Genomic DNA, 14,782 nt, shown 5'->3' on the forward strand with positions numbered 1-14,782 from the left:
CAGAGTTTGTGTGAATAAACAAATGTCTTCTGAAACAAAAGACATTAACCTTTAAATATTCAATTCTGGTCTCATTTATTCAGTTAGACTTTTAATGAGAAAATGCTTTTTTTCTCTTGTTGTCACCATAATAAATTAAAATAGCAATAATTGGAAATTGAAAAAAATAATAATACTACATATCAATATTGCATACAAGTCCATGTTCACATAATACTGTATATGATACAATGAATGAATCCTCCAGTGATCAAAGAGCTCAGAATGTTGTTTTCTTCATCCTCGGACTCTGCTGACACATCCATCGTCCTATTTTACTGGAGTTTCGTCCGCTGAGGGAGTCAAAGCTAAACGATAAGAAACAACAATATATTTACCTGTTGTTTTGCTGATTAGAATCAGATAAACATGGGAAATAATTATATGCTCCTATGAACTCACTTATGCTTGCAGGGTCCACAACCTGGACAGGAATGGCCTGTCCGTCCTCCAACAAGATTTGTGTGATGCCACCTTCAGTGGCCGAGGCCACGCTCACCAGCTGACCCATGCCGAGCAGGGCCGGGCCGTCACACACAGCCACGCTTTCACCAGCACCGGGACTCGACTGCAGGAAGTGGGACGGACTCAGCAGGACAGGCTGTGGGGGCGCAGGGCTGGACAGCTCTTGGGCTTCTGGTGGTGCTGCTGTAGGCTGAGCAGTTTCTTCCACTGGACACAAGGCAGGCTGTAGCTGGATTGCCTGTCAGACAAGAGAGAGGAGCGCTAACATCTATCTGTCTAATGATCTGATAGTTTTGGATCAGTTTTACCACATGACATTTGTGACCCTGGACGACCAGTCTTGATTTATACATCATCTGAAAGCTGAATAAATAAGATTTCCATTGATGTATGGTTTGTTAGGATCGGACAATATTTGGCTGAGATACAACTATTTGAAAATCTGAAATCTGAGGGTGCAAAAAAATCTAAATATTGAGAAAATCGCCTTTAAAGTTGTCCAAATGAAGTTATTAGCAATGCATATTACTGATCAAAAATTAAGTTTTGATATATTTATGGTAAGAAATTTACAAAATATCTTCATGGAACATGATCTATACTTAATATCCTAATGATTTTTGGCATTAAAGAAAAATGTATAATTTTGACCAAACAATATATTTTTGGCTATTTCTACAAATATACCCCAGCGACTTAAGACTGGTTTTGTGGACCAGGGTCACATTTGACAATCTGAACTAACCCTGCTCTTGTCACTACAATAAGCCAAATTATCTGATATTCTAAGAAACCTGTTGACCTTGATGCACAGTCATAATGGTTTTCAGGGATCCTCTCTATCAAATCATTTCCTGTTTTATGTCGTTTATTAGTATGTTGGTCTTTAATTTGGCAGAGAAAAGTTAGTCAAATATTAATATTTTCTTACTTGCCAAAATATCTAAAAATTCTTATATCAAGAAGGATTTTCTAGATTTTAAAAAATTATTGTCTTGTTTTCAGAAAAAAGTGAGTTTTTGCTTAGAACAATCTGCCAATGGGGTAAGCAAAATAATCTTGTATTCTGTTTGAAATAAGATTATTTTGCGTACCCCATTGGCAGATTGTTCTAAGCAAAAACTCACTTAATTTTGATGGGTTTTTTTATGAAAGCAAGACAATAATTTTTACTTGTCTAGAAAATCCTTTTTTTGCAGTGTATTTCAAGAAACAAAAACAGAAATATCTGCAGAAGCACACTCATGTTTTATAGCAGAGTAGTAGTAGTATATTTTTATTTAATGCCATGTCAGCATCTTAGGCTATTTTCATGGCAAAACGATAAAAAAAAATACAAGTATAACAAATACAATAAAAACCAGCAAGATTTTTTACGTTAACATATGATAAAAATTCTAAAACTTTTTCTGGCAAAATTATACTAAATAACTCTTTAAGTGAGTTCAGTTCTTAAAATAGTTTTCTACATACATTAAAAGCGGGACAGTCCAATAAAATATGTTTGACAGAAAGGAGAATCTTGCCGTTTTATAGTAGGAAAAAAGTGGCCATAGTCCTTTGTGTAAAGAAACAAATGGCTTTAGAAATACAAGACTTGTAGATTTAAATATTTCTTTGAAATCTCATTCATTCAGTCCTATTCTAACTAATGAGCAATTGCTAATTAAATATAATAATAAAATGAATAAACAGTGAAGCAGTTTTGGTTAAATATTTTTCTAAGAAATAATAATAATAAAAAAAAGTATGCCAAATCACATAATAATTTTTTTCCAAAGTATTTAATTATTTTAATGACTTTTTTCTTCATTATGTTATCAGCTCAGTTACAGCTTGATAAAACACTGGAAAAACATGCTCATCATTAAAGAGATATAAACACCTTATTATGTGTTTGAATAGCATTTTTAATGTACATTTTAAAGTAAGTTAATGTGCAATTCTTATTTGAGTTCAGGACATGGTCACCTGGAGATGTGCAAAGATCTTGGGCTGCAGTGAGGTGAGAGAGCTGAAGAGCTGCACTGCTTCTGGAGAAAGAGTGTCACTTCCCTCCAGGAGCCCTTCCTTCTGAGAGGATACTGTCAATATAACAGCAGTACACTGGATAGTGTGGCAGGGTAAACAATGGTTATACTTTGACAGCTTGGTGCTTTCTTTTTGAAGCAGGACTTTCCTCCACTCTCTATACTGTATTGAATGATTGAGGTGTTTTCCAAGGCTGGAATACAGTACACAAATGCACTCTAGGCACTTGCTGACTTTGTAAATGGTTACTGGGCATCATGCACTAAATGACTGAGGATCACATACTAACAGACTTTAGCATAGAGTTAATATGAACACAAACTCACACAGAAATATGTGCCTCGTTGAAACAGAAATAGGTGTTCTAAAATCGACTGCATGCTTAATATCCTCCGACTGGATGGATTCAAAATCTGAGTCTGGGCCCATCATATACTATGTGATTTTCTGTGAAATCTGCCAACTCCGACTGCCCAAAATCTGCAGGCTGGCTCTGAATTTCAGCAGTTGCATAAAACATAAAAACTTATGTAATGCATTCCAGCCATAACACATTAAACATTTATTGTTTTAATAAAGTAGCTCAAATTTTAAACAACATTTCAACAGTATTTTACCGCCCACAGTAGCAGGAGTCAGAGCCAAGGTCAAAGTCTCCGGAAGCAAGTTATTAGCCTCTGCTTTCCACTGCAAAACACACACACACACACAAATAAAGGCTTACTACAGAAAATAGCTTGCATATTTGTGCTTATCAAGCATATTTGTATTTTTACTGGAATATATTTTCCAATAAAAGTCCACACTTCTGTGTCTGAGGTAGCCAGTGGTCCCGCAGTCATCTGAAGAGCTTTCTGAGCCTCGTGGATGTGGTTCTTGATGTCATTGACGGTGGGAAAGTAACACAGATTGTGTCTCTCAGGCACTTCCTCCGATTTGAACATCTCACGTTCCACAAACCTCCTGCCAGGGTGTTCACAAAGCAACAGTAAATAGCTTTTCAGCAAATGAAAGCGAGGAGATTTGAAAGCATCACTGAAGTCATACCTGAGCTGCTTGCGGACAGTGTAAACCTCATTATGACCTTGTGCCACCAATTCACAGATCTTCTCTGCTACGAGCGGGTGTAGTCGAGAGGGTAGGGGTGTCCCATCTTCCATCAGGACATCCAGCTCCTCTGTCTCTTCCTCTTCGATTTGTTGTTCCTCTGCAAAGCAGATCTGCTCTGGGAGTGGAGGCAGGTTTGCAGTGTCCACGTTGTGGTACAGGTGGGCTTTCTCTGTGGGGAGCTGGATGTAATACCTGTCACGAATGTAAACGGGGGCAGTTAAGTCAGTTTTTTTTTTTTTTAACTGTGCTGGCTTTATACCTTACAACGCCTCCAACATCCCATAAAGTCTTCTTGAGGTTGAAAAGGCTTTCTCCTGCTCTTGCCGCACTACCTTCTTGTCCACTTTGGGATCTGTTGGAACCTTGTACTCCAAGAATTTTCGTACTTTTTTGATATATATTCTGAAAACAGTCAAATATTATTGTGCCATAATGTACACAGAAAAAAAAATCTGTTGTGCTTGGCTCAACTGAAGGTTGTGTACCTGGCAGGGCAGGTTGCTTTGTAGAGGATGTTTTGATTTGTTTCTTGCTCAGACCCTTTTTTAGGTTGAACGCCCTTCCTCCGTGGACCAAACTGGCATTCCATCACAATGGCTCTGCTTCCTTAAAACCATGTTAAAAATCAAGATAAACTGACTTTGTAAGCATATCGTAAAACCATGACATTATCTTCAACAACAGCATTCGATCAAGGTTTAACAAAAATGTTTGTCTTTTTTTTTTTTAAAGTATGCTAATTCTACTTCCTATTGCTAGCATAAAAAAAAAAAAAAAGTGCAAGATCAATCATAAATAATCTGATTAGTTTACCCAAAGACATATACACTACTGTTCAAATGTTTGTTATGCTCACCAAGGCTGCATTTATTTAAACAAAAATACAGTAAAAGCAGTAAAATTGTGAAATATTATTGTAATTTAAAGTACATGTTTTATATTTGAACACATTTTAAAATATAATTTTTTCCTGTGTTGCCAAAGCTGATTTGCCAGCGGTCTTAAGTGTTCTTCAGAAATCCTTCTAATATGCTGATTTGCTGCTCAAGTAACATTTCTTATTATTATCGATGTTTAAAGCAGTTGTGCTGCTTAATATTTCGGTGAAAATATTTCTTTAGGATTCTTGGAGTTCAAAAATAAGCATTTATTTGAAATGGAAATCTTTTCAAATGTCTTTACTGTCACTTTTGATCTGTTTAATGCATCATTGCATCTTACACCAAACAGTAGTGTATCTGCTCAATTTTAATCTGCTACATTTGTCAACCAATACCACTAGCCTACAGACGATCCCAAAGTTAACAAACGTCAACTAAAAGCCAAAAAAATATCCAATTTTGAATTCATGGACCTTTAATTTTTCAAAATTCTGGCATTAAAATAACATTTACACTACATGACTAAACATCTTTCAGACTTAAAGGGTGGGGGGTGTCTAACATGAAGTCATAACATAGATCCCACAAGTAAAAAGGGCCAGATTACCTGCATTAACAAAGGGAATGCCATCGTAGGGCACATACTGTGATTTCCACATGAGTCTGGTGGCAGGTTTAGCCGGTGAGGGTGACTGACGGGTGCCAAACACGGTGTGGGTCTGCTGCTTGTGTAGAAGCAGAATGGCTTCCAGCTCTGCCTCTGTGTTACAGTAACCACGGTATGAGTCACCGATCTTCTGCTCGTCGTGAAACAATCATAAAAAAAAAAAAAAGATTTAACAAGCCATATTATTGTGTTCTGTTGCTGGAAATGTGTCTGTTTGACAGAAGGCTGTTATTGGCAACGCACACACCAGAAATTATAATGCATTTCATCTATTTCCATGCATATTACACTTTACATTTAATTGTTTACATTCTCATAAGTTAATGCTTTGTCAAAGAATAATTTAGCCATTTTCTACTGGACAAACCTCACACCGGCGCAGTCTCAGAGCCCAGTTTGGTGCCCCGGGTGGAAGTGGCTTCACTGGAGGCTCAAATACATCAGGAGGACTGAAATACATAAGAAGACATTTTAATGAACAATCAATCAATGCAGGCACGCTTGCACTCAAATGTCTGAAGCAGTTTCCTTTTTGTACAACCGAGGGTTAAATTGGGCAAGAACATGGTTTAAAATGTGGCAGAAATCATGTGCAAACAAGGCGTACTGACCTTTTCCTCTGAATTTTAATACCAGTGACATTCTGAGCTGCCACTGCAGCTAAACTATGAGTGCCATCACTGTCTTTTATGGAAGTGATGATTGTCTGCTGTCTTTTCTCCAAAAAGAGATCTGTTTAACAAAACAGAAAGAAATGGCAGAGCTGGAAAGCATCCGCTCACTATATATATATACTTACAGTACATAATTACAGAAGTAATTATTCAGTGTATCTAAATAATGACCTGATGACTTTGCTACATTCAACAGCTGACCATGAGGTAGTAACATCTGAGCGGCCCCCATAGACACAGATGGGATACCATATAATTTCTCCCCTGTCACAATCACCTGGGGAAAAAAACTCATTTGTGTTTGGTGTGGGGAAAAATGTTCATATATAGTTCAATATATAGCTCTAAATGACTTCACAGGTGGAACACAAGCTCGAACCCAAAGTTTTTACATTCATGGGTGATATGCATGTCGTCTAGTGTGAGTAATATAGGTTATGGTGATGGGTCATGATGTAGTGTCCTTACCACCCGATCATATTGAATAGGATGTCCGTTTTGGTCAAGTATAATTAAGTTGTCCGTTTGCGTGGGAAATGTGGAAGGCCTCTGATTGGCTGCTACAGTTTCTGAGGCTGGAATGATTGGTGGAAGCTCTTGTACATCTGCATTTTCTTCAGCTTTTGAGTTTTCGCCACGTTGCTAAAACATCACAGTGCAACAATAAAAAGTCTGAACACAAAACATTGACACCTGATGATTCGCAATTATTTTGTAAATTTAAGCTTTATTTACCATTATTTAATACTTAACGATCGGGAAGAGTGTCAAAAAAGCCCCAGTCATAAAACTGGTAAGAAATCATACTTTGCATGGAGTAAAAGAAAATGCATGAGATTCTAATTCTCATTTAGTTTAATGTAAAAGCAATGTGATTTTAATGAGAATCGTCACTGAAAATGGAAATAGGAAAAGTAAATGATAATTTGTGGGAAAAAAGTGCTTAATTGTCCTAAAAAAAAAAAAAAAAAAAATCAACATTTTTGTTTGCGTTGGTGTTCATTTAACATTATCTTTCAGTGATTATTCAGTGCTGTGCACCATCTTTACTAGTCTACACGTATCCTTACCAGTCCATCTCCTGTGTGTTCAGGCTGTGCATCCTCTCTGTCTTCAGACTGAAGAACATCCTCCACATCTCTCTCTTCCTCCTCCATTTATTCTCAATCTGACAGACACACAGCACTCTAAATCAAGAGCCCAAGCCAAACATAGCCTACAAATCTGCATGAATTTAGGTTATTAATATGGTGTAATATTTTTGTGTATTTAGTGTAATGAGAAAAAATATTTTGACTGGTGTCAAACTAGTTCAAGTATATGTTAAGCAGTGTTGGGCAGTAACTAGTTACTGTAATAATATTACTTTTTGCAGTAACTAATTACTAATAAGATTTCAGTAATAATATTACAGTTACCAGTTACTTTTGATGCCTCAACCCTGCTGATTTAAAATGCAACAATTGAATAATTCCTAGATTTATTTTCATAATTTTCAGGACTCACACATGCATGTGATGTCCCCGGTGCAGCAGGCAAGCTTAGAATATGGAAAAGCTTACATTCAGCAGATAGAAATATTGCATTATATTGATTTTGTCAGGAAAAAATATGATCTGAACACTGTTGTGTAAGTTGTGGCTTTACATTACTCTGGCATTACATCCCTCTGATCAGCATGTGGTACATTATATTACTATAATTAAAAATATTTTTGGAAAATTAAACAGTTTCTGACAAACTTATGTGATTTGATAAAATGCATAATGAAATATAATCGTATATGAGCAACAAATTACAATTAGCTTCAAGCTACACATGACAATTAATGAGATTACTTCTACTTGAATGTCACTATCAATCACTATTGAGTGTTTGTAATAAAATGTGGATTTTGGTCAAATGATGAGGCAGAAATATGTTGTTAGTAACATTCTAGAAGAATTTTATGTGGAAGATACACAGTTACAACTTCTGTGCGGCGTGAAGAAACAGTAATGCAACTAGTAGTGTAACTAATTATTACTGTTGCCAGAAAGTAATAAGTAACAATATTACTTTTGAAAGGAGTAACTAGTAATGAGTAATATATTACATTCTTTGAGTAACTAGCCCAACACTAATGTTAAGCTATATTTATGTATAAAAGTGGCCATCTCTTTAGATTTCAAGAGCAATGTTTTGATTAGGCAGCAATAAAAGGTGAATCTGCCATTGATTATTTTGAAACTCGTACTAATATTTAATTTTAGGCAGCAATTTGTAGTGTTTTTATGCTTTGCGAGTGATGTAACTTACTATAATTCCGCTTTATGGACTAAAGACCGTTATACAAATTAACATCATTTTAAAACATAAACGCCATATTGGATCAGTGGCGCTCGCTAGCGCAGCAGTTTCATGAAAACACACAGCGTATAAAAGAAAGAAAACAGACATATCTCTCGCGTTAGACTGAATAGAAATCATTTTTTTCGAGCCACCGCGCTCTGGCAGCGCTTCCCGGTGAACGGGGTACAGTCGAGCCCGGGCTTTATATACAGGAAGGACGCAAAATTGAAAACGAGTCTACTCAACCTCGTCTTCGTCCAGGATTCCTCGCGACGAAAAACGCGTTAGCTGCGCATCCTCGCGGCTTCCGTAGGACACGCGCTTTCTTTCTTTCACTTTGAGCTCTAAAAGGTGTTTTGAAACAGCAAACGATCCATTCTTTAATAAAATTCTATTTCGTTTATTTATAGATGACAAGTGCAATTTTAAAAATGCGGAAAATAACTGCGGAATGTTTTTTGTATGTTTTGCACATTCATCGTGAAACTGTATAAGGATCTTTTACTGCAACCAAAAAACGAAGAATCATAACTGAAATAGCCTATATGGGAATAGTAAAATGTAAATGGGTAAATGGGGAGAAATCACTTTGACTTCGGCTTTGTAACAGGAAGTAATTCATTCTTTAAGAAAAATGTATATGTGACCCTGGAGCACAAAACCAGTCATAAGTAGCTCGGGTATATTTGTAACAATTCGATTTTTCTTTTATGCCAAAAATCATTAGGATATTAGGTAAGGATCATGTTTCATGAAGATATTTTGCACAATTCCTACCGTAGATATATGAAAACTTAATTTTGATTAGTAATATGCATTGCTAAGAACTTCATTTGGACAACTAAAGGCGATTTTCTCACTATTTTGATTTTTTTTTTTTTTTTTGCACCCTCAGATTCCAGATTTTCAAATAGTCATATCTCGGCTAAATATGGTCATATCCTAACAAACCATACATCAACGGAAAGCGTATTTATTCAGCTATAAAATCAACTCTTATGACTGGGTTTGTGGTCCAGGGTCACATATATTTCATTTAAATATGACAGGTACAGGTTTATAAATGAGTGAGAAAGAAATGACTTTTTTTTTTTGCATTAATAAATATATTTTCCCCATATGTAAATGTTTTGTGTGCGTTTGGACATTAATAATGAACAAGTAAAATGTCAATAATAATAACACACAAAGCCCAGACGTATTATTTATTAGACATATTATTCTTCCATCACGTTCCACATTGTTTGTCATACATACGTCTCACCGGTAAGGGGCGCTAAACCTTAATAAAACTAAAGGAATTCCCCCTTCAAAGTTCACAAATCTTGCATTTTACTGAATAAGTGGAAGACTTATAACAGTTCTCAAATGTTTCACACAGCAACGTCGTCTCTCGGCATTCCTCTGGAAAAACCAAACAGGAACAGATCTATGGCTGTCACAGACCTGGAGGATTCTGTACAACTGTGTTGAAGCAGCTGATCCTTTGTCAGGTTTAAACTAACAGGACAGTGTTTGAGCTGAGCCTGTAACAATGAGTCTTGCACGCTCAGAGCGAAGAGAAAACGTGAGGAATCTGGGCCTGTGATCCCAGGCTGGGAGTGAGATTAGAGTCCGAGCGGCCCCAGGGCCTCAGAGAGGAGTCCGGCTCGCTCACACACAGCCTGAGAGTCTCACACTGAGGTTTTGATGGAACATGTCAGCAGACTCATTTTGAGCTCAAGAATGGAGAAACAGAGTCACAGGGAGAACAATTTGCTGTTTGTTCAGAGAAGATCCGGCACTGAGATGCATTCACAGACTCATATACAACGCACACTGAAAATATGTCATATTTCTCAGTGCATTCAGTTAGAAACTCCCTGCGAGGCTGAAACACACGCCACGTCCAATTATGTGGGCTCCTCTCAGACAAGCTTTCTTTCAGCCCCTCTCTCCTATTTTAGTTTCAAATAAAGTTTGAAATGACAATAGAGTGCCATATATAAGGCCATCAACAGCCTACGCATGAATAAAAACAAGTAATAATAAGTAACGATAAAAGACCATGCCTTATGAAATTAACCATGGTTTTATTGAAGTAAGAGTGTAGTAACCATGGTTTTGTGGCGTATTGTATAACCACAGTTTAACTACAAGTACCATGATTAAACTAGGGTTAGTCTAGCAAAACCATGGTTGATTTGTGGTAACCACGGTTTAACTACAGTAACCATGTTTTTTTTTTTTGGTTTTGTTTGTAGTAAAGAAAAAAAAAAAATCTGTTCATTGATTAGTAGTAAAGTTTTCATTTAACGGGAAATTTCCTGTAGTTTTACAGCAAAATACAGTTTTTGGAAGTCAAAAATAAGTCATTTGATAATACACAGTGGAGAATCTGTAAACTGATATTACCGAATTCCTTGCTGCCGCAGTTTTTATGGTGAAGTTCTGGCAACCACAGCCTGCTGTGTTTATTTATGTAATTTCTCACGGTTCATGATGTGTCTGTGGGGTTTAAATGCAACATGAGGCAATGCGGTGCTGATGCATTGTGGGATTGATGTCTGTGTGTGACCTGACATAGTGCTGTGTAATGGCCCTGACTCTGGAGGGGGGTGAGGTGGGCAGGGAGTCACTGGGGAAAAAGCCCCTGTTTGGATTGCCCTCCGTGTGAACATTTTTGCCCCTACATTCACAAAAGACCTTACAAAAAAGCGAGCGAGGGAGGGATGGGGGTGTCAGTGGACGACGGCTGAAGAGTTTGCATGACTGAACCATTTCAAACACCTTTCAGCTACACTTATTGCACACACAACAGCACGCTTGAGCCACAGCACCCACGGCTCCATATCACTCATGAACTCCAGGAGATTCATTCATCAGCTTGTGGAGGAAGGGGATCAAAATGAGATGACTTTTTAAACTGCTGACTACAGTCTACATATGAAAGTGGCCCATGTTGAAATGAGAAATGTGATTCTGATGTGAAAATTCTACATTTTAAACATTTTTGATCAGTGATTGTATGTGTATATACCCATTTCAATTTCTTATAATTATGGTCAATCATCCATTGGCATCAGCTTTTTATTTTTTTTAATCTTTTTTCCCCAGTAGTTTGGTTGAAATAGTGCAGTGCATACCAGTTTAATACACCTATACAACTGTTCAGAAGTTTAGGGTGAGTGAATTTATTTTTATGCTTTTTTATTTTTTTTTTTCATGTTTTTTAATGTCTCTTTTGCTCATCAAGGCTGTGTTTATTTAATAAACTATTGATTCATTTAATGTGTCCTTTCTGAAAAAAATATTCATTACTTTCACCAAAAACATCCCCAACTCAGTAGTGAAATCAGAGGGGGAAAAATGTGATAAGCATTGTAATGAATCATAATCATTCTAAGCATCTTCAGCTTTATATTACCAGTCATTTAATCAAATAAAAAGCCAGCCTGAAGACTGAAAAAATGTAAAGTGTCACTCTTGATTTGTGTCCATCATGTGAGGACATGCATTCTTACAGCATGATTACCACTAGGTGGTGTGTGTGTGTGTGTGTGTGTGAGATAGCACCCAAAACACATGTTAGAAGTCTAGTGCCAAAATACAAATATTTTCATTACTCCACATTTTTGTTCTCAGCAAGAGATGAAACATTTCTAATGACACTTGGAAGGCTTTCTTTAATATTCCTGGGTTCCCTTTGATACCAGCACCAACTAATAATCACACTCCACATTATCCAACAAAGACATCTCATTATTGGAAAAACGGTTAACCCCAAACGCAACTCACACATCAAATAACACCCTCAGACGTTTGGAGCGAGTGCAACTTTATTCTGTTGAGTTCCATACACACGTAACAACACAAGAGAGTATATGGTGCATGTGGAGAAACATCCACTGAAGACAGACAGCATCCAACACAGTATCCCATCATACAACACTGTCCCAGCGTTAAGAAGCTGTACATATGGATTATTAATATCTGACTGGTATTCCGCTCTAATTACAAAGAGTAGGCCACTATCCATATAAAAGTATATTAATATTGGCCCTACAGCGAGAGAGTTCTCTACTTCAATACATATCCTAAGGAGATATACAAAGCGCTTGATAAAACGTTATCAATTTGTTTTTGAGCAAGAAATGTTTGGATTCTTGTGCCGTTGCCAGAAGAGATTGCTGCTTTTACATTCCTGAGTACTGATCTACGATATTAATCACAGGCTGTGAGATTATTTCAGTTCAAACACAGAGCTCCCGTACTGATTCACAATGCTGGTATAAAAGTGCTAAAGTATTCCAGGTTCATGTTGTGTGTCGTTTAAAGCTCAAAACAATACCTTCCTTAACTACAAGAGTGAACAAGAAAAAAAAAACAAAAAAACAAAAAACAGGAACTCTGCTAAAATGCCTCCCAACAAAACAACTGTGAGGAACCCCACCCTGCACACAAAGCACAAACGCACCGCAAGCGGCCCATCCGTGACAGCCTTCCCACAGCACTTCTGAGCTTTAAGCTGAAAATCCTAAATTACTCCCGCAAGTGAATGACACAGCGTTCAATTAGTACTACTGTTGTCCATTAAAGGGATAGTTCAGTCAAAAATGAGCATTCTGTCATCATTTACTCACCCTCATGTCGTTCCAAACCTGTGTGGAATTCTTCTGTGGAACAAAAGAATATGTTTTGAAGAATGTTGGGAACCAAGCCGTTTTGGTGTCCATAGACTTTCAAAAAAAAAAAAAAAAAAAAAAAAAGACATCTCAAAATATCTTCTTGTATGTTCCACAGAAGATGGGAAACCATACAATTTTGGGTGAACCGTTTCTTTAAGTCGCCTTATAATTCCATCTTTCTCCATCTACAATGACTGTCGCTGAGCCACAGGAAATGTTCTCTTTGGCCAAGTCTACAGAAGCACTTGCGTGAGCTGCATAAAATGACAATCTTTCATCAGACGCTACTTTATTTCATACAAAATAACGATTAAAACAACTACATCATAGGAAATCAGCCTAGATGCTCAATAAGGAAGATTTGGAAAAGTCTGCTCCATGATGAAAATGCCATTTAGACACTGAAACGGAGAGAAAATCTGTGCTGTTTTTAATTGCTTGAATCTAGTGATACACACACACATACACACACACACACACACACACACACACAGACTGAAATTTCCCAGAATGCATGCATTAAATCAATCTAATGACAATATTGTGCTCTGACTTTGTAAACTATTTCATTGGATATCACAGGAAACATTCCATGAATGTTTTGATAGACATCTGAATTGTGAACTACCTGGACATTTATGCTTTACATTTTCGCAGTTGGATTTTGTACTTGTCGTGTCCTTCTTTCAAACATTCCTCGAGCTAAATCGGTTTAATCTTTGCGAGAGGTGAGAAAACATCTCGTCTGTCCACCCAGACCCTGTCTTGCCCTCCTCTCGCTCGCTCACTTTGTTCCCAGCTGGGCTTGAAGTTCAGAGTTTGGACCCATATGCATTTGAAACAAACAGCATTTTACAACTATGCAAACAAAAGAATCGGGTTTACAGGCCACTCGTCCTGTAGCCGTTAAGCGGCGTTCTCTCTCACACTCGCTAGTCTTATCTTTAGCACCTTTCGGTCTCCTCGCCACCAGTGAGAAAGGAAGAGGAGAAAAAGCTTGTTCCGCTGCTGCTTCTGTCAGGACTGAACGGAGAAGGCAACGATTCAGTCCCGGAGACCTTCATCAACCCAGAATTCATTCTACCAGGTTTCTTGGTCTCATCTGAAATGGCATCATTTGCATTCAATGATGTGCCGGTCCTAATATGACAGAAACGATTCTCGCAAATGCGATCCACTGCAAACTATTATAAAATATACACTGCGTCTCACAAAAACAGATCTATGCAGCCACCTCAGTACTGAGAAAGATCATTTAGATTCGTGTCCATAGCGATGAGAGACACACATTCTCAGGTTCACTTGTTATCTATGAAAGGTAGAGGAATAATAAAAAGCTAAATATGTTTATCACAAACCCAAAACCCCCCAAAAATGGCCTTTGTTCTTTGAGAACAAGCACAAAGCTAAAAATGTGCATAGCAAAGGCAACCGTTTCATCTTCTCACCCAACCAAAGCTATTATTAATAACCGCTTTGTTCTCTAAGAGTCACTTATTATAATTTTTTTAATCATCTTCGATTATTGAAATGTGCAGGGTATGCGGACGCAGTTGCTGGGATGCTGGTTGAGGGGCGTGTCTAACTCTCTGACAGACAGGAGGAGGGGGAGGAGCCTGAGGGCTGCTGGGAAAGCATGCAGGTTCTTCGCGAGACTCTCGGCTCGGGTTCAGGCGTGAGACGGGCGGCGCTCTGGTTCTTGAGGTTGTTGAGCTCCTGTGTGGGCATCAGCGGTTTGGGAATGCTGACCAGGCAGAACGCAGAGCCGCTCTTGGGGATGAAATTGACCTTGTTCCTATCTGGGCACAGGAACTGTGGGATCTCCCGCGGAGGCCTGGACCTGAGGAGATGAAAAAGGAGGAGGAGGAGAGCGATAAGACTGTGAGAAGCTCTGACTCTGCTTTGAAGTCGGTGTAA

At 37.8% G+C, this 14,782-nt stretch overlaps 2 protein-coding genes across 2 annotated transcripts in view; both read right to left on the bottom strand.

Moving 5' to 3' along the window:
- Positions 1-58: 58 nt before the first annotated feature.
- carf (calcium responsive transcription factor) lies at positions 59-8,473 on the bottom strand. Its single transcript, XM_058787870.1, is given in 15 exon segments — positions 59-347; positions 442-742; positions 2,476-2,588; positions 3,153-3,222; positions 3,342-3,498; positions 3,583-3,837; positions 3,905-3,947; positions 3,950-4,047; positions 4,131-4,251; positions 5,134-5,323; positions 5,561-5,642; positions 5,805-5,925; positions 6,039-6,144; positions 6,336-6,509; positions 6,938-8,473. Coding segments are annotated over 15 exon segments (1,956 nt in total). The 5' UTR covers positions 7,025-8,473; the 3' UTR covers positions 59-309.
- A 2,698-nt stretch (positions 8,474-11,171) lies between these two features.
- fam117bb (family with sequence similarity 117 member Bb) overlaps positions 11,172-14,782 on the bottom strand; it is a 47,627-nt gene continuing 44,016 nt past the window's right edge. Inside the window, exon 8 of the mRNA XM_058787290.1 lies at positions 11,172-14,705. Coding sequence (XP_058643273.1) covers positions 14,447-14,705 — 259 coding nt within the window. The 3' untranslated portion in view covers positions 11,172-14,446. The remainder of the gene's footprint in view (positions 14,706-14,782) is intronic.

Source organism: Onychostoma macrolepis, chromosome 09 (genome assembly GCF_012432095.1).
Source record: "Onychostoma macrolepis isolate SWU-2019 chromosome 09, ASM1243209v1, whole genome shotgun sequence".
Taxonomy (NCBI): domain Eukaryota; kingdom Metazoa; phylum Chordata; class Actinopteri; order Cypriniformes; family Cyprinidae; genus Onychostoma; species Onychostoma macrolepis.